General features: G+C 39.3%; 1 protein-coding gene across 1 annotated transcript in view; it reads right to left on the bottom strand.

The window, feature by feature from the left end:
* Positions 1-26,008, bottom strand: part of SYCP2 (synaptonemal complex protein 2) — a 97,217-nt gene that overhangs the window by 31,438 nt on the left and 39,771 nt on the right. The window contains exons 19-29 of the mRNA XM_070421362.1: positions 20,165-20,234; positions 19,823-19,880; positions 17,083-17,216; positions 14,766-15,196; positions 11,691-11,818; positions 10,691-10,727; positions 4,904-4,974; positions 4,753-4,810; positions 3,426-3,481; positions 2,372-2,429; positions 1,716-1,884 (exon numbers count right to left, since the gene is read on the bottom strand). Coding sequence (XP_070277463.1) covers positions 1,716-1,884; positions 2,372-2,429; positions 3,426-3,481; positions 4,753-4,810; positions 4,904-4,974; positions 10,691-10,727; positions 11,691-11,818; positions 14,766-15,196; positions 17,083-17,216; positions 19,823-19,880; positions 20,165-20,234 — 1,270 coding nt within the window. The remainder of the gene's footprint in view (positions 1-1,715; positions 1,885-2,371; positions 2,430-3,425; positions 3,482-4,752; positions 4,811-4,903; positions 4,975-10,690; positions 10,728-11,690; positions 11,819-14,765; positions 15,197-17,082; positions 17,217-19,822; positions 19,881-20,164; positions 20,235-26,008) is intronic.

Below are 26,008 nucleotides of genomic sequence, written 5' to 3'. Positions count from 1 at the left end.
TTATCCTGAAATAAAATAAAAGCTGACTCCCAGAAAAAAGAATATAAAAAGATGTAGGAGTCTCTGAGACAACTTCAAGGGTACCAACATTTGCATCATGGCAGTGCTGGAAGGAGAAGAGAGTGAGCAAGAAGTTGAAAACCTATTTGAAAAAATGACAGAAAACTTCCCTTACCTGGTGAAGGAAATATTCATACAAGTACAGGAAGCCCATAGTGTACCAAATAAGATGATTCCAAAGAAGCCCACACCAAGACACATCATAATTAAAATGCAAAAGTTTAAAGACAAAAATCTTAAGAGCAGCAAGAGAAAAGCAGTTTGTTTCCTACAAAGAAGCTCCCATAAGACTGTCAGCTGATTTCTCAACAAAAACTCTGCAAGAAGGGATTGGCAAGAAATATTCGAAGTGATGAAGAGCAAGGACTTACCACTAAGGCTACTCTATCCAGCAAAGCTATCATTTAGAATTGAAGGACATATGTAGAGTTTCCCAGACAAGGAAAAGCTAAAGGAATTTACCCCAAACCAATATTACATGAAATGTTAAAGGGTATTTTTAAAGAAGTAGAAGAGTAAATAAAAAAATATGAACAATAATATGGCAACAAATGCATATACATCAACAAATGAATCTAAAAACAAAATAAAGAAGCAGAACACAAACAGACTGATAGATACAGAGAATATTTTGATGGTTGCCAGATGGGAAGGGAGTTGGAATGGGTAAAAAAATGAAGGGATTCAGAGGTACAAATTGGTTGGTACAGAATAGTGATGGGGTTGTAAAATATAGCATAGGGAATATATTCAATAATATTCTAATAACTATGTATGGTGTCAGATGGGTACTAAATTTATCAGGATGATCACTTAATAAGTTATATAATGTCAATCACTAGGATATACATGTGAAACTAATATAATATTGTATGTCAAATGTAATTGAAAAAAATGATTTAAATTAAAAAAGCTGATTCCCTTAAAATAAATATAAATTTAACAGCTGAGTTATGTTGTCTGCTATTAAAAACAGAATATATCAAGTCTTTGCGTTTTAGTAAACATTAAAATTGATGTTAAACAATGAAAATGGTCATTATGTCTAGCCCAAAACACATACCTCAAACTCTTATCCAATTATTTCAGGAGATTTACTAGAAAAAGCAGAAGCCATATATATGCTAGCAAAACACTCTGTGAAAATTTGGGAAAAATATTTCTACAAAAAAATTGTTTTCCTTTCAATATATATTTGCTGCATCTATATCAATTCCTCAAACTTATGTGTGTTGGGTATGGCAGGGAATGGGGATTTTGTCCAAGCTTTGATTTTATTTAGGGTGCTGGGTTCATGAGTACTTAATATAATTATTCACAATAAATACCCAATAACTGAATAACAGTAGGCCAAGAACAAATACATGGTAACAGTATGTCATGAACCCAAGATCATGATAAATCATATTTTATGTCCCTAAAGATCCCATTTAAAAAAAGCAATTTAAATATAACCATGTTACAAAAGTAATAAAACAAAAAGCAAAACCACTGTAGTGTTTGTGTATTTGCTTTCACTCTTTTTTCTATTCATAAGGGTGTGTAATAAAAAATGCTATCCACATATAAAAATATACTTAGCTACCAACAGAGCATTTTATATAGCTGAAATAGTAAAATCATTTGCAACATTTCTCTATTAAGTGATTTCTTACTTGATTTCCCACTTTTCTCTTTCTTCTTCACACTTTTATTTCTGCTATATCCTATTAGCTGTGGTTTCGATTTTGATTCTCTTAGCCAGCTAATGTCAGTCTTGCCGTCATCACAGCTGTATTCTGTGTCAGTATCACTAAAGAGGTTTTTATTTTTATGACTTGTTACCTAGTTAAAAAAAAAGAATACTTGTAATAGATGAAGAAATGTGTCTTATATGGCATCCAAAGTAAGTTAAGCCAAAAAAAAAAAAAATCCACAAACAAAACAACAAACAGAAAAACTAATTTCTCATGTTTTTAGCAAACTAATCTACCTGGCATTAAGGACCTATCCAAGAAGTCATGAGAAAATCCAGAACAGAGATTTGTATTTTGTTTTCTGTGTTGTTGTTAATTAAAAGCTAAATCACATCAGCTTGCTTCGATAGAGACACAACCTATTACCATCAAAGAAAGGAACTAAAGTTGTCACATCTATTACTCGATGATCACAGTAGCTCAGAGACCATTAAGAAAAGTCAAATTGGGAACATGGATAAGCTCTGAGGAAAAAGAGATCTAATTGTTTATGTTTTCCAGTTCTGTGACAATCTTTGGTATTGGAAAATTATTAAAAGAAATACTGGTTTTAATATGAGGATATTATAACTTACTCTTTTATCTTTGGTTTTGAGAGAAGGTTCAAGTTCATCATGATTCCTTAAACCAACCCTTAAACAAAAATATACATTAATTTTAATTAATCTTAAGTACTTTTCTCTTAAGGTAGCATGCATTGAACAGTTAGATCTGGATTTTCAGCCATACTCTTTACTAATTCACTTATATAATTCTAGCCAAGTGACGTTTCCTCTCTGACCTCACTTAATTATAAAATTACAAGATTAGATGAAAGTACTACTAAGTCCTTTCAGTTTTATCATGTAAGATGTACAACTAATATTAAAAGTGCACAGAATCTGGCCCTAGCCGGTTTGGTTCAGTGGACAGAGTGTTGGCCTGAGGACTGAAGGGTCCCGGGTTTGATTCCAGTCAAGGGCACATGCCCAGGGTTGTGGGCTCGATCCCCAGTAGGGGGTGTGCAGGAGGCAGCTGATCAATGATTCTCTCTCATCATTGATGTTTCTATCTCTCTCTCCCTCCCCCTCTCCCTTCTTCTCTGAAATCATTAAAAAAATAATATTAAAAAGTGCACAGAATCTGCATTATTAACTTTAGAAATATAGTTGATGGTTAAAAAACACAGGATTTGAACTGCGCAGATTCCTTTATACACAGATTATTTTCAATAACTACTGCAAATGTATTGTCTCTTCCTTATGATTTTCTTTACATTTTCTTTTCTCTAGCTTACTTTACTGTAAGAATACTGTATATAACACATACAACATACACAGTATGTGTTACCAACTGTTTATGTTATCAGCAAGGCTTCTGGATCAACAGTAGGTATTAGTAATTAAGTTTTGGGGGAGTCAAAAGCTATACTCAAATTTTTAACTACATAGAGGGTTGGTGCTCCTAACCCCCATGTTGTTCAAGGATCAATTATAAATGCTGAAATAATAGGATAATAATGGGAGTAATCATGACAGTATTTCATATATTAAAAACTCTCAGATAAACAGGAAGGAAATGTTTAAGAAAAAGAACAATTGAGACAAGTGTATTTTAATCTGATTCAACTAATTATAATAAAACACTTACAATTTTATTGAATTATCCATACAAGTTTCTCTAGCTGTAGCTTGAAATTCCTGGATCTATATTGTGAGTAAGCATTAATTTTTTTTCTTAGTGTCAAAGTAAGGTAAACAAAAACTAAAAGAAATAAACACAAAATCTAGTTTCTATCACTTCATATAGTCTTAAGATGTGACAAAAAAATTAAGTTTAGAGAGCTAGAACTGTAAAATATATTAAAAATAAAATAAAGAGTAACTGTTTTAAATTTTCAAGCCAATTGTAAATATTTTAAATTATTGTATCTATAAGAAAAGTGATTTTCTTGATGAAGTAGTCTGAGTTCCTCCATGTCCCAATTACTCATTTTTCTCTACTTCAATGCAAAGGACTTGGAAGGAAACTAAATATAGCTAGGTAGATACCAAACAAATTTTAAAATATTTAAAAATGTTTGGAAAGAGAATGAACTTCGGGTAGTGAGCACACAGTGGAGTATATATATGTCTTCTTACAAAGTTTTACACTTAAATTCATGTTATTAACTAATGTTACTCCAATAAATTTAGTAAAAATAGAATATAGATTTTAAAATATTTTAAAGCACATATGTTATAATAACGTTATGGTCATAAGGAAATCCCTCTAATGTGTGGAAATAATTATTGTGTGAAATAATTAATGTGTGAAATTTTTGCTGTATGAAGACCCCAATACTCTGTAACTTCCAAATGTGGTGAACACCCCACTATCTTGATGTGAATGCCCTAAAGCCCTTAAAGCATAAACACCCTGCTCCTAGCACAAGGCACACCATCTGGCTCACACTAATAAGACACAAGTTGTTTACCACCAACTATACAAGCAACAGATTTTTCTCCAGTGAACATCTCCTGCCTGATGAAAGGAGGACTCCACGTCACTGTGAGACAAGCCCCTGATTGACTGCTCTGCTGTGCGAGCCTGAACCAACTGTGGCCACCTGTCTGTCTCCATCTTCCTAGTCCATCTTTTGGTGTGCATCACCGGGTGGCCTTTGCTGGAGCCTAGGACTACTAAGAATAGGTAAATAAACCTTGTGTGACTGCATACTAATTCTGTCTTGTGTGTTCATGTGTTCCAGTTCGGCTCAGCTGTCTAGACATTGAAGTACCAGAGGATAGGCCGTTATTGCTGACTCCTGGTCACCTGCGTTTGTCCCACTAAGTCTAGACAGATAATCAATTAATTGGGGCATAATTCGGACAACATCTATATGAGGATGGAAATAAAATATACACGCTAATAACTGCATTATAGTTACAAAATAAATACTGAATAAATACAAAATAACTACAGACTTCTAGCTTACCCCAAGTTTTATAATAGGCTCATCAGCTCCATTCAATTTAAAATTGTAAACATCATTCCTTTAAAAATAAAGAGAAATATTAATTCCATTATATAATACTTGTTTTCTTCAAATATAAAACAATTTATAAAATTTATGAAAAATTACTTACAATGAATGTTCAGAAGTAACATTAACAAAAGTAGTCTTCAGTTGTCTATAACTTTTTTTCTGACCCTTTTCCTAAATGCAAAAGTTTACATAAAACTATTCAAACTTGTATATTACTATACTTGGCAAATAAAGAACATGTGCAATTAAATTTTCATATACTTTCTAGTTGTTTTTCCACTAATATAAATTCTACATTTATAACAGTTTCTTTAATGTGAATTAAATAAAAGCATTAAATATCCATACTTAAAAATACTGAAAACTGCCCAGCTGGCGTGGCTCAGTCATTGAGCATTGACCTATGAACCAGAAGGTCAGGGTTTGATTCCTAGTCAAGGCATATGCCTGGGTTGTGAGCTTAATCCCCAGGAGAGGGTGTGCAGGAGGCAGCCAATCAATGATTCTCATCATTGATGTTCCTCTCTCTCCCTCTTCCTTCCTCTCTAAAGTCAATAAAAATATATTTTAAAAATACTGAAGACTTCAGGATTAACTAAAAATATAATAGAAAGTATTGAAAATCAAATACAAAATATAAGATCTTGTTGAACTTAGATAAAATGACCTCTCTGGTATTCCACAAGCTGAATTTTAGTGATTCTAGAATCACACATACACACACAAAGCACTTTTTAAATACTCATTTGCTTTAAATTCTTCAATAGAAAAATCTTTGGGATAGGCTAAGGTTTATGTAAAATTTCAAGTGTAAGGCTCAAAATTTTATCAATCAACTAGGGCTCTTAGGGAAAAATATGTGTGAGATTATTCCTATAGACTATTGTTCAAAATGTATTCAACCTGATCAAAAAATAGTGAGGGCAGAAAAGTTATTAAATAAAATTCCATAAGACAAGGAAACAGCAACAGGTATATTTCCATAAGACAAGGAAATTGGAAGTAGCCAAAAAAGATCTATATTTATAAAATAAAGAAAGAAGAAAGCCCAGAAGGAATAGGAGGACAATGAAAAAGGGGGGGCCTCAGGAGTCACTATAGCAACCAATTTGAAAGGGAATATTGACCAATCAGAGGGGATATTAGGACACAGGAACTACAGCCTTTATAAACTATGGAAACAGGAAGTCAGTGGGACTCTTCCCCCTCACTATGTGGGAGTCTGTACTTGTTCTTTAGTAAATTTCCACTGTTGCTATAAAAATTTTTTAAAATAAAATTGTTTTATTAAAATATTTAACTACTAGAGGCCCAGTGCACAAAAATTTGTGCACGGGGCGGGGGAGGTCCCTCAGCCCAGCCTATGCCCTCTTGCAGTCTGGGACCCCTCGGAGGATGTCCACCTGCTGGCTTAGGCCCGCTCCCCAGGGGATCGGGCCCAAGCTAGCAGTCAGACATCCTTCTGGCAGCCCAGCAGCCCTCAGGGGATGTCCACTTGCCAGCGGGGAGCAGGCCTAAGCTGCAGTTGGACATCCTTAGTGCTGCTGAGGAGGCAGGAGAGGCTCCCATCACCACTGCTGTACTGGCAGCCATCAGCCTGGCTTGTGGCTGAGCAGAGCTCCCCCTGTGGGAGCCCAGTGACCACCAGGGGGCAGCTCCTGCATTGAGCGTCTGCCCCCTGGTGGTCAGTGTGTGTCATAGTGACCAGTCATTCCCAGTCATTCTGCTGTTAGGGTCAGTTTGCATATTACCCTTTTATTATATAGGATAGAAGCCTGGTGCATGGGTGGGGGCTGGCTGGTTTGCCCTGAAGGCTGTCCTGGATCAGGGTGGGGGTACTGCTGGGGTGCCTGGCCAGCCTGGATGAGGGGCTGATGGGTGTTTTCAGGCTGGCCACACCCCCTTTAGGGTGGGGGGTCCACTGGGGTGCTTGGCCAGTGTGGGTGAGGGGCTGAGGGCCGTTTTCAGGCTGGCCAAGTCCCCCGGTGATGGAAGCTCCCAGCCTCTCCTTTTTTTCTTTTATTCTGGGATTTATTTACCTTCTATAATTGAAACTTTTTAGCCTTGAGAGGAGCTCAGAACCGGCTAGTGTGGGCAGGAGGGAAGCCTCCTGCTCGCTCCAACTCCATGGCCACGGCTGGTGAAAGCAGGTATCTGAGGTTTATTTATCTTCTATAATTGAAACTTTGTTGCTTTGAGTGGCGCTCAGAGCCGCCACGGCAGGCAGGAAGCTTGACTTCCTCCATCATTGGGGCAACCAAGCCTCCTGCCTGCTCCAGCTCCGTGGCTGCTGGACGCCATCTTGGTTGGGTTAATTTGCATATAGTCGCTCTGATTGGCTGGTGGGTGTGGCTTAAGGCATAGCGAAGGTATGGTCAATTTGCATGTTTGTCTTTTATTAGTGTAGATTATTAGGTACACAAATAATTAATGTCACTAAATGGTTACTAATCTGAAATAATCAGACATCTAATATAATACTTAGTAAGTTAGAAATATAAAAATGAAAATATTCATTTTAGTTGTAATTCATCTTCAATTTTATTTCTTTTAGCTGCTTTATATAGATTTGCATTATTCCAAAAATTTTTTCTCTCATTATGGTGTCCCCCAAAAAATGTATGCACACTTTAAGAGTTGATAGCTCAATTTTGAAAATGAAATGTATTTTAATAAACACTGCCTTCAGAATTATTCAAAGTGTGTGTGTATATATTTTTGGGAATATTATTACTTTAACTGACTTACCCTTTCCAATATGATTCTTACTACTATTCAGTTACACTTGTTCATTTCATCTATTGCATGCCAGTGTGTGCTAGATATTACAGAAGATACAAAAAATGAGAAAAGATATTAAAGAGGATACAAAAATGAGCAAAGATGTTATAGAGGATACAAAGATGATATTAAACAGTTACACTCTCCTAAAAGACAGAAGTGATATAAAAATCTGCACTAGTGAAGAAGACATCAAAAGGTACCAAAATAATTGTGCAGATTCAGAATTCTTGTGCATTATGGATTCTGAGTCAGGAGATCTTGGAAAGGTTTGTAAAGAAGGCAGACTCTAAAGCAGCGGTTCTCAACCTGTGGGTCGTGACCCCTTTAGGGGTCGAACAACCCTCTCACAGGGGTCGTCTAAGACCATCGGAAAACACATATATAATTACATATTGTTTTTGTGATAAATCACTATGCTTTAATTATGTTCAATTTGTGACAATGAAATTGGGGGTCACCACAACATGAGGAATTGTATTAAATGGTCACGGCATTAGGAAGGTTGAGAACCACTGCTAAAGTAAGTCTTACAAATAAGAATAAAGTTTTGACAATCAGAAAAGAAGGTGGGAACCTGCTGAGTCAGTTCCAAGTTCTTTCCAAAGGTCGAAGAAAAAGAGAATAAACACTTCGGGAATCTGAAGTTATGTTTCAGATTATTAGTTTCCCTAGGAAACTAATATTAAGAAACAAGACTGACTTTGAAAGGCACTAGGGAGCCAGACTAAGTCTCCATGCTTACTTCTATAAGCAACAGGGATCCAAGAAATGTTCTGAACAAGAGAATGACACGAGTGAAGTGCGATTTAGAAAGAAAATAGCTGGTATTGAATGAATTGGCACAAAGAAATACTAGCGGCATTAAGACTTACATAAAGGCTATTGTAGCAATCTAGGGATTAGAAATTTAGAACACAAACTAGAAAAACAGCAGCTGGAATAGGCAGGAGAGGGAAGATTCAAGAGCAGCCGTGGGCAAACTACGGCCCGCGGGCCGGATCCGGCCAGTTTGAAATGAATAAAACTAAAAAAAAAAAAAAAAAAGACCGTACCCTTTTATGTAATGATGTTTACTTTGAATTTATATTAGTTCACACAAACACTCCATCCATGCTTTTGTTCCGGCCCTCCAGTCCAGTTTAAGAACCCATTGTGGCTCTGGAGTCAAAAAGTTTGCCCACCCCTGTTCAAGAGGAAATTACAAAATGTAAACCTCAAAACTTGAAATTAAGTTGAGAGAGAAAGTAATTGTGAGGAAATAAAAGATAATTGATATTTTAAGCCTGGGTGAATAATAAACATTGTTAACAAAAATAATGGTTTAAGGAGGATCTACTTATGAGGGAAGATAGTATTAGGCAGACATGAGTAGAGCAAGGATGATGGGCCAGGTACAGAAACTCACCAGGGCAGAAAGCCCGGATGCCTAGCAAGGGGCAAAACTGGGAAAACAAGAACCTTGTCCCCAGGGTAACCTATACTCCCTTAGCATATCACCAGGTATGCAGTTTAGAACCCCTGACCTTTTCCTCCCTAAAGATAACATCTAGGCCTCAGTTATATTTCATCTCCAGGTCCAGAAAAGCAGCAAACAAGACAAGTGGTGCTGCCATGGCTGCCCCTGTACTGGTTACATTGACTAATGATCCCCTGCCCTGGCACTGACCAATCAGTGGAGACCACAACCCAGAAAGAGCACACCTGGAAAACTGATGAATATTCTGTGGAGATACTCCCCTGAGACCTCCCCTAAGATTTCCACCTGCAAGAGAGAGAGATAAATTGGCTCAAGACAAAGGACCCAGCATGTACTCTCCCTCCCAGGAGCATGCCCTTACCATTGCGTTCCCCTTCCTTTCCCCCTCAGGAACATATTCCCTAACCTCTAAATGATCCCATGAGACTTGAAACCAGGAGAGCAATGGACAGAGGCAACTCATCCAGGGTTAACCCCCTGAACCTGTGTCCAAGGCCCCTTCCCTCTGACTTCTCAGTGAGTCAAAGCAGCCCAGCCTAGGCTTTCCTGTTGCTTCTTCTATGACCTTCCTTGTTTCACTGTCCTAGGTATATTTTTGCTGCCATCATGGAACCAATACCCTTTTGACTCAGTGCTATGTAGTCCTTCCCTTTGGCTATTCCCATCCTCCATCCCCCTTTCCTGAAATAAATTCAATTTTTCCTTATTCACCATCTGAAATAGCTATTTAGCCTGCCCACATATCACCAACTTTAATCTTTCAGATAGGATTAGCTAGAAAAAAATGGAGACAAAGATATACTAAATCATGTCCTTCCACCATGTGAGGATGCAGCAAGAAGATGGCAGTCAGCAGATACCAAATCTGCCAGTGTTTTGATCTTGAACTTTCCAGCCTTCAGAACTGTGAGAAATAAATATTTGTTGTTTCAGCCACCCAATCTATAGTATTTTTTAAAATCCTCACAGAAGGACATGCTTAAAGAGAGGAAGGGAGACAGAAAGAGATAAACACTGATGTGAGAGAGAAACGTTGATCGGCTGCCTTCCTCACACACCCCAACTGGGGATCAAACCACAGCCCAGGTATATGCCCTTATCAGGGATTGAACCAGTAACCTTTTGGTGCACAGGATGATGCTCAACCAACTGAGCCACTCCACCAGACAGTGCTATGTTTGTTATAGTGGCCTGCAGAAACTACTGTAATGCCCCTCTGTCTTTGTCATACCTGCACAAGCTCAAGGTTATAAATGACCCACTCATAGTGGGAAACCAAAACCTGGCCACAGAACAATGGAAAACTGGAAGGTGGCCTTAAGAAAGAAGATATACTAAATCATGAACCAAAAACTAAAAATATCACGCTCATATATGCAAAAGAAGCATTTTCTTTGAAAAGCAGAGTACAAGGCTTCTTTGAATACTTGCCACTAAACATGTTAGTTGTTTAATCCTTTTATCAATATGCTGAAAACATTAAATCTAATTCCATCATACCATTATTCTATTTTAGTGTTTACAGTCAAATATTATAGATATATATCATATATATAGTCAAATTCTATGATATATATATATATATAATCATGATATATATAGTATAGTTAAATAAATGAAACCTACCTTGCTGAGCTGTAGATCATATTTGTTTGAAAAACCACTATAAAAAAGGTTTTGTCAAAATTAAGAAAGCAATTAAATATCAGTAGAATGTTTTCCATAAAAGGCATTCTATATAAGGTAGAACATATTTGGGTCACTAAGTCCACATCCATATGTTATCTAAATCACTGTGATGTGATAGCACTAGTACCCTATTTTTGCACCTTCACTCACAGTATATAGCAACAATAATATTTAATTCTAAGCTGAATCATTTATGTAGCAGGAGGTGTCAAGCAATTTAAATTGAATGTTCTGCCATGAAAATAATAATTTTGCTTCCTTACAATAAGAGTGGAATGAATTTAAATGTGAATTAACCAACTGGCAGCCTATAAAAATACATTTTGTAATAAGAACTAACCTTCAGAAAGATTATTAATAAGAAATACATATTTACTATATAAAAGTAACTCATTTTAGCTTAATTTAAATTTCATTTTTGTTTTCTTATTTTTAATTTAAGTTCTTTATTGTTTAATATATTACATTAATCTCCTTTTTCCACCATTGACCTCTCCCCGGCCTTCCCCAACCCCCAGCACATGCCCTCACCTCCCCTTCCCATCTGTGTCCATAGGTTATGCTCATATGCATGCATATAAATCCTTTGGTTGATCTCTTACTTAAGCAATATATTTAAATATGCTTCATTTTACTCATCACTAGACTCAATGAAAAATTTCTATAATGCCTATATCTTAAAGATTTCTAAAATGATATGCTGCATCAATTTGGTATTTTTGATATTTTATAAAATGTAATCAGATACTACAATGTCTAATTTCAAATTTAGTTCTAACTTAAACAGCTACTATTTTTAAAAGTAAATAAGTTACTATGTGTTCTCTCCTAGAAAGTTACATTATTTTAACTTGTTGAAAACCAACCTTAAAACAGTGTAAAACAATTTAGTTGTATCTGTCAGAAAGATATTCATGTCTAAAACTTAGGAACATACCTGTTAATGAAAGACTCCTTTAATTTTCTTGCAGACCGTATACCATCATTTGGTTTGTATCTCTTATTAATTTGGCTTATCAAGGATTCTGCTGCATCAGCAAGTGTTTTCCCTTTTGACTTTTCTCTCTGAAACAATTCATAAGTTACTTAAAAACTCTGTAAGTTAAACTTCAAATGAAAATAAAGTCTGAAAAAAATTAAGAAAAATCTGGCTCTATGTATAGCCACAAAGAGAAATAAAGGGAGCCAGAGGTGACTTGGTAGCTTGGGCTTTGTTGAGAATGAAAACAAGCCAGGGTCAGTCCTTTCCCATATAGAAAGAACTGTGGAGAGGGCTCTGTAGATATTGCTTTTTAAAAGTTTCTATCCATAGAAAAACAAAAACTCATATAAAAACTGAAGGAAACTAAAAACTGGTTCTTTGTAAAGATCGATAAAGTTGACAAGCCTCTAGTAAGGTTAAGAAAAAAAGAAAGAAAGATGTAAAAAACAGATATTACTAATACCAAAAGAGGCTATCACTACTGATTACATGGACATTAAAAGGATAATAAATACTATAGACAACTCTATGCCCACAAATTTAATAACCTAGATTAAATGGACCATTTCCTTGAAATTCTATAAAAACTCATAGAAGAATTACCTGACTAGGCCTGTATCTATTAAATCAATAGTTAATACCTTCCAAAAAAGAAAGCACCAGGCCCAAGTGGGTTTATTGGTGAGTTCTATAAAACATTTAAGAAGTATAACAATTTTCTACAATCTTCCAGGAGACAGAAGCATAGGGAATACTTCCTAACTCATTTTATGAAGATACTAGAGGCCCAGTGCATGAAAATTCATGCACCAGAGGGGGTATCCCTCAGCCTGGTCTGCCCCCGCAGGGGTGGCAGGCGACCCAGCAATCAGGGGAAGGCGAGGCCCCCGTAACACTTCTGCTGCTGCCACTGCCGGCAATGCAAGCCTCGGCCGGTCCTGGTTACCTGAGCCTTGGGCGGCCCTGGGTGGCTGGGGGGGTGAGGGGACTGAGGGGCTCTGGAGGCAGGCCCGTAGGTGGGCCCAGCCTTGCCGCATGCCTGCCACCCTGGTGGAGCTGAGGGGAGTGGGCGCCTCCATCTTTGAGGGCGGAGCAGTGAATTAGCATATTCCCTCCTTATTGGCTGTGGGCACCACCATCTTTACGATGGTGTGAAGATCAATTAGCATATTCCCTCTTTATTAGATAGGATTATCAGCTCATGAACATAGATGCAAAAATCCTGAATAAAAAATATTAGCAATCAAATCCAAAAATGTATAAAAAGAATTGTCTACCATAGCCAAGTGGAATTTATTTCAGGTAAGCAAGGCTGATTCAACTTTTGAAAATGAATTAATGTAATCCATCATATTAATAGGCTAAAGAAGAAAATCATGATCACATCAATAGATGCACAAAAAACATTTGACTAATTCCAATATCAATTCATAACTCTTAGAAAACCAGGAATACAGGGGAACATCATCTACTTCATAAAGTTCAGCTATAAAAAGAAAATACAGCAAACATCATACTTAATGGAAACTAGATGTTTTTCCACTAAGATCCGAAATAAGAAAAGGATGTCTGCTCTCACACTCCTATCAACATCATACTGGAAGTCCTAGCTAAGGCAATAGACAAGCAAAGGATATACATAGTAAAAAGATAGGGAAGGAAGAAATAAAACTGTTTTTGTCTATGTAGAAAAATCTCAATCAACAAAAATATTTCTGGAACTAAAAAGCAATTATAGAAATGGTGAAAGGATATAAAAGTAATAACATAAGCTAATCGCTTTCTTATACATCAGTAACTAACAATTGAAATATGAAATTATATTCCATTTACATTACCACCCCCAAAAATGGAATCAAGAATAAATATGACAAACATATATACAAGATCAATGTGAGGAAAACTACATGACTCTGATGAAAAATAAAAAAAACATCAAAATAAATGGAAAGGCTCAATATTGTCAAGAGGTCAGTCCTTTCCAATTTGATTTAGATTCAATGTAATCCCAATCAAAATCTCAGAATGTTATATGATTCTCAATATGATTCTCAAGTTTACATGGAGAAGCAAGAGATCCAGAATAGCCAACACAATGCTGAAGGAGAAGAACAAAGTTAGAGAAATGACAGTACCCTCCCTACTTTTAAGGCATAATGATAGAGTTATCAGTATAGTGTATTGGTGAAAGAATAAACAAATAGAATGAAAGAAAACAGAGAGCCCAGATATAGGTCTCAAAGTATGGTACAAAATACCTAAAATTGTCCTAGAGATGTTCTACAGATGATTCATCTGAAGAAAGTGGGGCAGCCAATGGGGATGAGCAATGGTTATAGAAGAAGATAGTATCTTCCACCCCACTTACATCCTTTCTTGAAAAACCTTGTAAAACTTTAATGCAATAATGCAAGAAATACTTCAGATGCTACTATGTGCAAAGTATAAATGTTGAATGAAAGTCTTTACACTTATAGTTTAAAGTGAAAAAAATCACAAAACACAACCATTTATTAAGAAGAAAGGTAAGCACCATTTGAGAGGCAAAGGCACACAGTTCTATATGCATGTTCAAAAGAATCTAAGGGACAGAGTGGGAGACCCAATAAGAGGAAACAAGGCAGAAACTAATATTAATATCAAATGTCAACTGTAATTGAAAAGTAAAAGTATATATTAATAAAATGAATTTAGCCTGTAAACTTTAAAAATGTATTATAGAAATTGTAATATAACTAGAAAATGAAAAATTACATATGTGGCTCACACACACACAAAAAGGAGCCAAAACAGGGTTCATTCATGCAATTCCTATGTACATGCTATGGCACCCACAGGTATGTGATTTATCAGAGCCAGGATTAGGGAGAGATGCAGGAATTCAAGATGCACTTGCTTTGAGTTTGTATTAAAGAACAAGGTATTTACAAATGTTAAATTTACAGTAATCAAACAAGCTTCTTTCTCTTTCTTATGTTATTAAGTAGGCATGTTATGGGTATGCAGAAATAAAACACACTGAAAACTCACCATTTTTTTTGGTTTCAAATCCAAGGAATTAAGTTCAGATGTTAATCTTTTCCTTGATTTCCTAAGACTCTTTGCATTTTTACTAGGAGAGGGGCTTTTATCACAAATAGCAGTATTCACATCTTTTGACAATATGTATTTCTTCCTATAAATGAGCGATTCTTCAACTGTTTTATTTAGGAGAACTGATTTAAAAGTAGTTTCAGATTCAATATGCCAATCACTCTGCTTGGTATTTTCAATATTTTTCTGCTTTGAACATTGATTTAGTTGTTGATTGGTTCTTCTGCAAACATCTACTTCTCCTTTATCTATTTTTTTACGCTGCGTTACTTCTTTCTTATATTCCACCTTTCCTGTTTCTTCAGAATTATCATCAGATAGTGAAGAGGATGATTTTTGTTTAGTAAAATTTTTGTTGATAGCAATATCTAGTGGGAAAAAGAGAAATTAATCCTTATCTATCTATATAAAACCCTAATATGCAAATTGACCCAATGGCAGTGTCAGGCCAGCCAAGGCAGGTGTGAGTGGGGGCCCCCTGATCGTCCTGCTAGTCATCCCATAGACACCAGTCACCCCGCAGGGAGAGGCAACTGGCGGTGGTGGGGCCAGCAAGCGGGCAGCGCCAGGCCAAGGCGGGTGCGAGTGGGGACCCCAATCACCCTGCCGGTCACACCATAGATCGGTCCTGGTCACTGTCCTAGGGACCCTGTGCACTAGTTTCATGTACCAGGCCTCTAGTTAAATTAATAAACTGATAATGTATAACCTTCATTAAAACCAAAGATATTTGTCAGACATTTCAAGAAATGAATATTCCCCTGAACTACTATTATATGCAGAAAAAACTATAGTTGACCCTTGAACAACACAGGGTTAGGTGTATCAACCCCTACACAGCCAAAAATCCACGTATAACTTTTGACTCACAAAACTAAATAACCAGAAGCCTTAATAATAACATTCAATTAATATATATTTTGTATGAAATGTGTATTATATACTAGAGGCCCAGTGCACAAAATTTGTGTAGGGGGGGAGGGTGTCCCTCAGCCTGGCCTGTACCCTCTCGAATCTGGGACTCTTTGGGGGATGTCTGACTGCCAGTTTAGGCCTGATCCCCGGGATCGGGCCTAAACCAACAGTCAGACATCCCTCTCACAACCCGGGACCGCTGGCTCCTAACTGCTCACCTGCCTGCCTGCCTGATCACCCCTAACCACCTCTGCCTGCCTGCCAGATCATCCCTAACTGCCTCTGCCTGCCTGCCTTATCGCCCTAACTGATCTTCCTGCTGGCCTGATCTCCCTAACTGCTCTCCCCTGCTGGCCTGATCTCCCTAACTGCTCTTCCATTCCGGCATGATAGCCGTAACTGCTCTCCCATGCTGACCTGATCGCTGTAGCTGCTCTCCCCTGCCGGCCTGATTCCCCTAACTGCTCTCCCCTGCCGGCCTGATCGCCCCTAACTGCTTCTGCCTCTGCCCTGCCACAGTGGCTTTGTCCGGAAGGATGTCTGGAAGGTCCTCCAGAAGATGTCTAGTCTAATTAGCATGTTACCCTTTTATTAGTATAGATTCTTTTCTCTAGTAAACTAGAGGAAAAAATATTAAGAAAATCATGAGAAAGAAAATACATTTACAAAATTTATTGAAAAAAATCTCCATATAAATGGATGGACCCATTCAATTCAAACCTGTGTTGTTAACACATTGCGTACCACATAGAAATCTCTAAGACATACGCCAGGGATCGCAAGTTTTTGGGCAAACTGAACGTTATTTAAATCATCATAATGCACTTTAGGAGTTGTTTTTCAATAATTATAACATTTTTATTTATAAAAACAATTAAACAATTAAAGTTCCTAGTACTTTTTTAACGTATGGTACTGCATAAAACATTTTCCTCTATGAAGAAGGACCAAACAAAATTTACATAAGTATCTAGATTTGCTCCTTTTTCCATGGGCGTGAAAAACGAGAACACTCGTGAGCGGTCCTTAACGGATGGCGCGAGAAACACGAGAAAACTCCTGAGTGGTACGAAATGTGTTAAGAGTCAACTGTAGCTGGGCTAGTATGGCTCAGTGGTTGAGCGTTGACCTATGAAACAAGAGGTCACCGGTTTGATTCTGGGTCAGAGTCAGGGCACATGCCTGTACTTCAGACTTGATCTCCAGTGGGGGATATACAGGAGGCAGCTGCTCAATGATTCTCTCTCATCATTGATGTTTCTATCTCTCCCTCCCTCTCTCTTCCTCTATGAAATCAATAAAAACTTTTTTTTTTTAGAATCCACTGTATACGTTTCACCTTGAATAAATGTGTCTCCCTGTGAAGTACTTGATCTTTCGTTATTACACAGCGTAATATTTGTTACAGGCGTCCAACATGCCCATTTAGAAGACATTTTATTTCCATGAATGTTGTATGGAACACCAGGTAACCTGGAAAATAAATTCATTTGCTTAATATATCATAAAACATTAGCTATAATTCTGACATAAGACTGTTTTTTTTTAAATGTAGTCAATGTTTATTGATAGCAATTTTTACCAGTCAAGTATGAAAATGTTTTAGTAAGTCATTATAGAAGTTAAAACTTACCATATAATTAATCAAATTAAAGATGAAAAAGTTCCATTATTGCTACTATATTTATATCTACCTAAATATATCTCACATAACTTACATGTTCCACTGTATATTTAAAGTAGGTTACATTTCTATACATTCATACTTTATTATTTTTAAAATCTCATTCATTTGAATCTCTCAATTTGAAAGTAGTTATGTTGGTACAAATGGACAAAACAGACTATTCCCCATTGTGCTATCATAATACTTGAGAGATGATTAATGCTATAAACAATCTACACTAATAAAAGAGAAACATGGTAATTAGCGTACGACCGCTACCCTTCCCATTGGCTAATCAGCATATCCTTATGCAAATTAACTGTCAGCCAAGATGGTGGCCGGCAGCCATGCACTGAAGCGAGCAGGGAGGCTTGCTTGCTTCAGTGACTGCGAACTCCAACGTTCCCTGCCTAACTTGCCGGCCTCTCAGCTGCAACTCTAAGCAACTATGTACTATGTTGCAAATAAGAAGCTAAACAAAACCCCAGAAACCAGCCGGACTGAAAGCCAGCTGGACTGCAACATTGTATCGATGTTTTCAGCAGCGAGGCCTCAGAGCTAAAGCTGGCCCAGAATTAAAAAAAAAAAAGAAAACAAGGAGCGGTTGGGAGCTTCAGTCAACCCACCAGCCTGAAAACAGCCCTCAGCCCCTCAGCCAGCCTGGGCAGGCACCCCAGTGGGGACCCCCACCCTGATCCAGGACATCCTTCAGGGCAAACCAGCCGGCCCCCACCCATGCACCAGGCCTCTATTCTATATAGTAAAAGGGTAATATGCCTCCCGGCACCGGGATCAGCGGAGCAGTGAGGCTCCCGGCACCGGGATCAGTGTGACAGGGGCAGCGCCCAAACCCCCTGATCACCCTGCGGCTCTGTGTGTGACGGGGGGCGGGGCCAATACCTCCCTATCCGCCCTGCTCTGTTCGTGACAGGGGAAGGTGCCCCAACCCCCAGATCAGCCTTGCTCTGTGCCTGATAGGGGGGAGCTCCCCAATCCCCTGGTCGCCCTGCAGCTCTGTGTGTGACAGGGTGCGGCGCCCCAACCCCCTGATCAGCCCTGCTCTGTGCCTGATAGGGGGGAGCTCCCCAATCCCCCGATTTCCCTGCGGCTCTGTGTTTGACAGGGTGCAGCGCACCAACCCCCTGATCGGCCCTGCTCTGTGTGTGACTGGGTAGAGCCATAACCTCTCCATCGGCCTTGCCCCGAGTGTGACAGTGGCAGCGCCCCAACCCCCTGATCGTCCCGGCTCTGTGGGTGATAGAGGGTGGCGCCCCAACCCCCCTCCATAGGCCTTGCTCTGTGTGTGACAGGGTAGAGCCATAACCTCCCCATTGGCCCTGCCCTGAGTGTGACAGGGAGCAGCGCCCAACCCCCTGATCCGCCCTGCTCTGTGTGTGACAGGGGGTGGTGCCCCAACTCCCCTATCGGCCCTACTCTGTGAGTGACAGGGGGGAGCTCCTTAACCCCCTGATCCGCCCTGCTCTGTGTGTGACAGGGGCGGTGCCCCAACTCCCCTATTGGCCCTGCTCTGTGCATGACAGGGGGGAGCTCCTCAACCCCCTGAAGGGTCCTGCTCCTTGCGTGACAGGGGGCAGCACCCCAACCCCCTGATCGGCCCTGCTCTGTGCGTGACAGGGGGTGGCGCCGCAACTTCCCCATTGACCCTGCCTTGAGTGTGACAGGGGGCAGTGCCCAACCCCCCAATCGGCCCTACCCTGAGCGTGACTGAGGGTGGCATCGCAACCTCCCGATCCACCCTGCTCTGTGCATGACAGGGGGTGGCGCCCTAACTCCCCAATTGGCGCTGCTCTGAGCCTGACCAGGGGCTGCACCTAGGGATTGGACGTGCCCTCTGCCACCAGGGAGCAGGCCTAAGCCAGCAGGTCGTTATCTCCCGAGGGGTCCCAGACTGCGAGAGGGCACAGGCCGGGCTGGGGGACCCCCCCCCTCCACACCCCCCCGAGTGCACAAATTTTTGTGCACCGGGCCTCTAGTCTATATAATAAAAGCCCAGTGACCGTATGGCAGAACGACCAGAATGACCGGTCGCTATGACGCGCACTGAGCATCAGGGGGCAGACACTCAACGGAGGAGCCTCTCCTGCCTCCGAGGCAGCGCTAAGGAGTGGCGAGCCAAGCGGTAAGGAGCAAGCAGGTGGGCAGTAAGGAGTGAGCAGGCAGGCAGTAAGGAGCGAGCAGGGGGGCAGTTAGGAGCGAGCAAGCGGGCAGTTAGGAGTGAGGGGTCTGGATTGCGAGAGGGCACAGGCTGGACTGAGGGACCACCACCCCACACACACAAATTTCATGCATCGGGCCTCTAGTAAGACTATAAAGCCCTTTCCTTTAAATTTGTCATATTCATCAAAAAGTAAATATACATGCTTAAAAAATTGATGGGTTTTCTCATACTTACACAGATTTATCTATTTTCCCCACTGCTTGAGAACCATGAACACTATACTGGGATTCATCTAAATAAAACAAAAATTATGGCATTTTCATTTTTCATGCAGTTGGCAGGGTAAAATTGGTATAGATTTTGATCAAGGTTTACATATTGGGATGGAGAGATTGATCGAGTTTTCCCCTTCTCAAACCCAAACTTCTTGGAAACAGAGAGTATATTTCCTTGTAACCTCTAAGTTCCTTGCATAAAGTTGAATACATTTATTATAAATCTTTCTTTTTCAAATCAAAGAAAGCCAGTGTGGCAAAAAGGAAATTTATAAAGAAGATTAAATCAAAAAGTACTTACTAAAATTTTGGTTTAGGAATTCAGTGTTCTTATTTTCTGTCTTTTCTGCAACATCAGTAGTTTTAATGTGCTATAAACACAGGAGACATGTTAATGTAAATTTGAATTAAGGTATTGTAGGAAAACAACTTTTAAAAATCAGAATATTAAATATTAAAACTTTAAAAATAAATTTGCTTTGCTATTAAAAGCTGGATAGTATTTCTATTTACAGTTGACCTTAAAACAAATTGGGGGTGCCCTGATGGGTTTGGCTTAGTGGATAGAGCATCGGCCTGCAGATTGAGGGGTCCCAGGTTCGATTCCAGTCAAGGGCATGTACCTTGGTCATGAGCACATCCCAGTAGGGGGTGTGCAGGAGGCAGCTGATTGATGTCTCTCTCTCAACGATGTTTCTAACTTTCTATCCCTCTCCCTTCTCTGTAAAATCAATAAAATATATTTTTTAAAAAAACAGAAAAAAAACATCACAGACATTCCAGAAAACTGGGATCTTAAGCCAGCCAAAGGAATGACATTTCAATTTTTCATTTTTTTTTTTTTATTATTATTTTGTTAGCTTTTTGGGGGGCTTTTTTCTTTGTTTTCCCTTTTTTTTTTTTTGTTGCTCCCTTTTTTTGCTTTTTTCTTTGTTCTCTTTTTTTTTTGTTTGTTCCTTTATTTCCTACTTCTTTTCACATTATTTTTTCAACCATGTGAGAAGCAGACACCTGAGCGGTGCGCTCTTGTCCAGGGAGCATCAGCCCTGTGAGCAGCCTGCCTCGGGCCTAAGAGCATCAGCCTCATGTGGCCTGCCCCTGTCCAAGGAGCAGCAGCTGTGTGAGCAGCCCGCTTCCCCGTCCAAGGAGCAGCAACCACGCGAGCAGTCCGACCTGTCCGAGGAGCAGCAGCTGCACGAGCAGTCTACCTACGTCTGAGGAGAGGCAGCCCTGCACAGCCTGCCCCCATCCGAGGAGCGGCAGCTCGCACAGCCTGCACCCTGCACTAGTCTGAGGAGCAGTAGCTGCGCAAGCATCTTGCCCTCGTCCAAGCAGCAGCAGCTACACTAGCAGCCTGCCCAATCCGAGGAACAGCAGCTGTGTGAGCAGCCCACCCCCATCCGAGGAGCAGAAGTTCTGCGAGCAGCTGTCCCCATTCAAGGAGCAGCAGCAGTCCACCCCGGTCCGAGGAGCAGAGCCACAACAGCCTGCACCTGTCCGATGAGCAGCAGCCAGGTGAGTGGCACGTCCCCGTCTGAGGAGGAACAGCCACGCATGCAGCTCACTCCTGTCCAAAGAGCAGCAGCCGTGCAAGCAGCCCACCCCCGTCCAAGGAGCAGTAGCCCCACAAGCAGCCCACCACATCAGAGGAACAACAGCAGCGTGCAGCCAGCCCCCATTCAAGGAACAGTAACCACGTGAGCAGTCCGCACCAGTTCAAGGAGCAGCAACTGTGTGTGTAGCCCGCCCCCATCCAAGGAACAGCAGCCTCGCGATCAGTACACCCTCTGTCTGAGGAACAGCAGCTGTGTGTGAAGCCTCATCCCACCAGCCAGAGGAGCCACCATAGCTGTGAACAGCACCCACCAAAGGAACTGCTGCCAACTGAGGAGCAGCTGTTACCCCAACTGCCCGAGGAGCAACCGCAGCCTGAGGAGCCACTGACACCCAAGGAGCAGCCCCTGAACGACTCAAAATCTAGATATGTCAGTGAGATCAAACATGGGTAGACAAAGAAAACCCCCAAGGAAAGAAAAGGAAGACTCTCCAGAAAAGCAGCTAAGTGAAACAGAGGCATGCAACATGACATAAAAAGAATTCAGATTAAGAGTCCTAGAATGCATAAACCGGATGGAGGAAAAAAATCAACAACTTATGCAAGAAACAAGACGAAACATGAAAAAAATCAACAACTTATGTAAGAATCAAAAAGAAATGGATGAAAAAAATCAGTAACTTATGTAAGAACCAAGAAGAAATGAACAATGATATAGCTACAATAAAAAACACCACTGAAAGTTTCAACAGTAGACTAGGAGAAGCAGAGGACCGAATTAGCAAATTAGAAGACAGGGAAGCAAAACACACCCAAACTTAACTGCAATTGGAGAAAAAAATTAAAAGACAGAAGGAGAGCCTAAGGGAGCTATGTGACAACATGAAACGAAACAACATATGAATAATAGGGGTGCCAGAACAACAGAAAGAGGAACAAGGGTTAGAAAACCTATTTGAAGAAATAATATCAGAAAACTTCCCTTAGGTGGGGAAGAACAAAGTCACATAAGCACAGAGAGTCCCAAACAAGGTGAATCCGAAAAGACCCACACCAAGACACATCATAATTACCATGGCAAATGTTCAGGACACAGAGAGAATCTTAAAGGCTGCAAGAGAGAGATGGAAAGTTACATACAAGGGATCTCCCATTAGATTTCAAATGATTTCTCAATAGAAACACACCAGGCCAGAAAAGAATGGATGGAAATTTACAAAGTGATGCAAAGCAAAGGACTGAATCCAAGAATACTCTATCCAGCAAGGCTATCATTCAAAATTGAAGGGGAAATAAGAAGCTTCATAGACAAAGAAAAGGCTAAGGGAGTTTATCACCACCAAGCCAGCAATGCAAGAAATGCTAAAGGGTCTAGTGTAAAAAGAAGAAAGAAAAAGCTCAGAAAGAAAACAGCCACACACAAAAAAGAAATGGCTACAAACAAGTACCTTTCAATAATAACTTTAAACGTAATTAGACTAAATGCTCCAATCAAAAGACATCGAGCGGCTGAATGGATAAAAAAAAACATGACCCATATATTTGCTGTCTACAAGACACCCACCTCAGAAGAAGGGAATCACACAGACTGAAAGTGAAGGGATGGAAAAATATCATTTAGGAAAATAGAAATGAAAAAAAAAAGCTGTGGTAGCAATACTTATAGCGGACAAAATAGACCTCAAAGTGAAGGCCATAACAAGAGATAAGGAAGGCCACTTCATAACACTAAAGGGATCAATACAACCAGAGGCTATAACCCTGATAAACATATATGCACCCAATGCAGGAGCACCCAAATACATAAGAAAATTCCTGGAAGATATCAAGGGAGAGAGCGACAACAAAACAATCATAGAAGGGGACTTTAATACACCACTGACATCACTGGATAAATACTCTAGACAAAAAATCGGCAAAGAAAAAGCAATCCTAAATGACTCACTAGATCAGATGGACTTAATTGACATCTTCAGAACATTTCACCCCAAAGTCACAAAATATAAGTTCTTCTCAAGTGCTCATGGGACATTTTAAAAAATAGACCACATATTGGGTCACAAACAAAGTCTCCCTAAATTCAAGAAGATTGAAATCATACCAAGCATCTTCTCAGATCACAATGGCATAATATTAGAAATAAACAACAATAAAAACAACCCCAAATACTCAAACACTTGGAAGCTGAATAGCATGTTATTAAATATTGATTGAGTTACCAATGAGATCAAAGAAGAAATTAAAAACATCCTGGAAACTAATGACAATGAAAACACAACAATCCAATACCTATGGGACACAATGAAAGCAGTCCTGAGAGGGAAATTTATAGCTCTACAGGCCTATCTCAAAAAACAAGAAAAAATGGTAGTAAATCATCTAACACTACATCTCAAAGAATTAGAAAGAGAGCAACAAGAAAAGCCCAGAGTGAGCAGAAGGAAGGAGATCATAAAGATTAGAGCAGAAATAAATCACATAGAGACCAAAAAAAAAAACAATACAGAAAATCAATGAAACCAAGAGCTGGTTCTTTGAAAGGATAAACAAGATTGATGAACCTCTAGCCAGGCTCACCAAGAAGCAGAGAAAGAGGACCCAAATAAACAAAATCAGAAACGATAGAGGCAAAATAACAACAGACCCCACAGAAATACAAATGATTGTTAAAAAATAGTATGGACAACTCTACTCCAACAAACTAGACAAGCTGGAGGAAATGGACATATTCCTAGAAAAATACAACATTCCAAAACTCAATCAGGAAGAATCTAAAAATCTCAACAGGCCAATAACTATGGAAGAAATTGAAGCAGTCATCAAAAAGCTTCCAGCAAACAAAAGCCCAGGGCCAGACGGCTTCACAGGGGAGTTTTACCAAACATTCAAGGAAGAACTAAAACCTATCCTTCTCAGACTACTACAAAAAATTCAAGAGGAAGGAACACTTCCAAGCTCATTCTATGAAGCCAGCATCACCCTAATACCAAAACCAGGTAAAGACAACACAATGAAAGAGAATTACAGGCCAATATCCCTCATGAACATAGATGCAAAAATCCTCAACAAAATCTTAGCAAATCGGATCCAGCAGTACATCAGAAAGATCATACACCATGACCAAGTAGGATTTATCCCAGAGATGCAAGGATGGTACAATATCCACAAATCAATAAACGTGATACATCACATAAACAAATTGAAAGAACAAAACCACACAGTCATATCAATTGGTGCAGAAAAAGCATTTGACAAAATCCAACACCCATTTTTGATAAAAACTCTCAGCAAGGTGGGAATAGAAGGATCATACCTCAACATAATAAAAGCCATATATGACAAGCCCACAACCAACATCATACTCAATGGACAAAAACTAAAACCATTTCCCCTAAGAACAGGAACAAGACAAGGATGCCCACTCTCACCACTCCTGTTCGACATAGTACTGGAAGTATTAGCCATTGAAATTAGACAAGAAGAAGAAATAAAAGGCATCCCAATCGGAAAAGAAGTAAAACTGTCCTTATTTGCAGATGACATGATATTATACATAAAAAACCCTAAAGACTCCATCCAAAAACTATTAGACTTAATAAATGAATTTGGCAATATAGCAGGATACAAAATTAACGCCAAGAAATCTATGGCATTTCTATACACCAACAGTGAACTTACAGAAAGAGAGACTAAAAACAATCCCATTTACCATCGCACCAAAAAAATTAAGATACCTAGGAATAAACTTAACTAAAGAGGTAAAAGACCTCTACTCAGAAAACTACAGGACATTGAAAAAAGAGATAGAGGAAGACATAAACAGATGGAAGAATATACCATGTTCATGGATTGGTAGAATCAACATCATTAAAATGTCCATACTACCCAAAGCAATCTATAGATTCAATGAAATCCCCATTAAAATACCAACAGCCTACTTCACAGACCTAGAACAAACTCTCCAAAAATTCATCTGGAATAAAAAAAGAACCCTAATGGCAGCAGCGATCCTGAGAAAGAACAAAGTAGGTGGGATCTCAATACCAGATATCAAGCTGTATTACAAAGCCACTGTTCTCAAAACTGCCTGGTACTGGCACAAGAACAGACATATAGATCAATGGAATAGAATAGAGAGTCCAGAAATTAGCCCGAACCAATATGCTCAACTAATATTTGACAAAGGAGGCAAGAACATACAATGGAGTCAAGATAGTCTCTTCAATAAATGGTGTTGGGAAAATTGGACAGATAGATGCAAGAAAATGAAACTAGACCACCAACTTACACCATACACAAAAATAAACTCAAAATGGATAAAGGACTTAACTGTATGATGGGAAACCATAAAAATACTAGAAGAATATAAAGGCAACAAAATCTCACACATATGCCGAAGCAATTTCTTCACCGATACAGCTCCTAGGGCATTGGAAACTAAAGAGAAAATAAACAAATGGGACTACATCAAAATAAAAAGCTTCTGCACAGCAAAAGAAACCATCAACAAAACAACAAGAAAGCCCACTGCATGGGAGAACATATTTGCCAATGTTATCACCGATAAGGGTTTAATCTCCAACATTTATA

The sequence above is a fragment of the Myotis yumanensis genome, unplaced genomic scaffold, assembly GCF_028538775.1.
Source record: "Myotis yumanensis isolate MYYU_CA2020_CCGP unplaced genomic scaffold, mMyoYum1.0.hap1 SCAF_7, whole genome shotgun sequence".
NCBI classification, from domain to species: Eukaryota; Metazoa; Chordata; class Mammalia; order Chiroptera; family Vespertilionidae; genus Myotis; species Myotis yumanensis.
The sequence above is the reverse complement of the archived record's forward strand: the minus strand, read 5'-3'. Positions and strand labels throughout refer to the sequence as shown.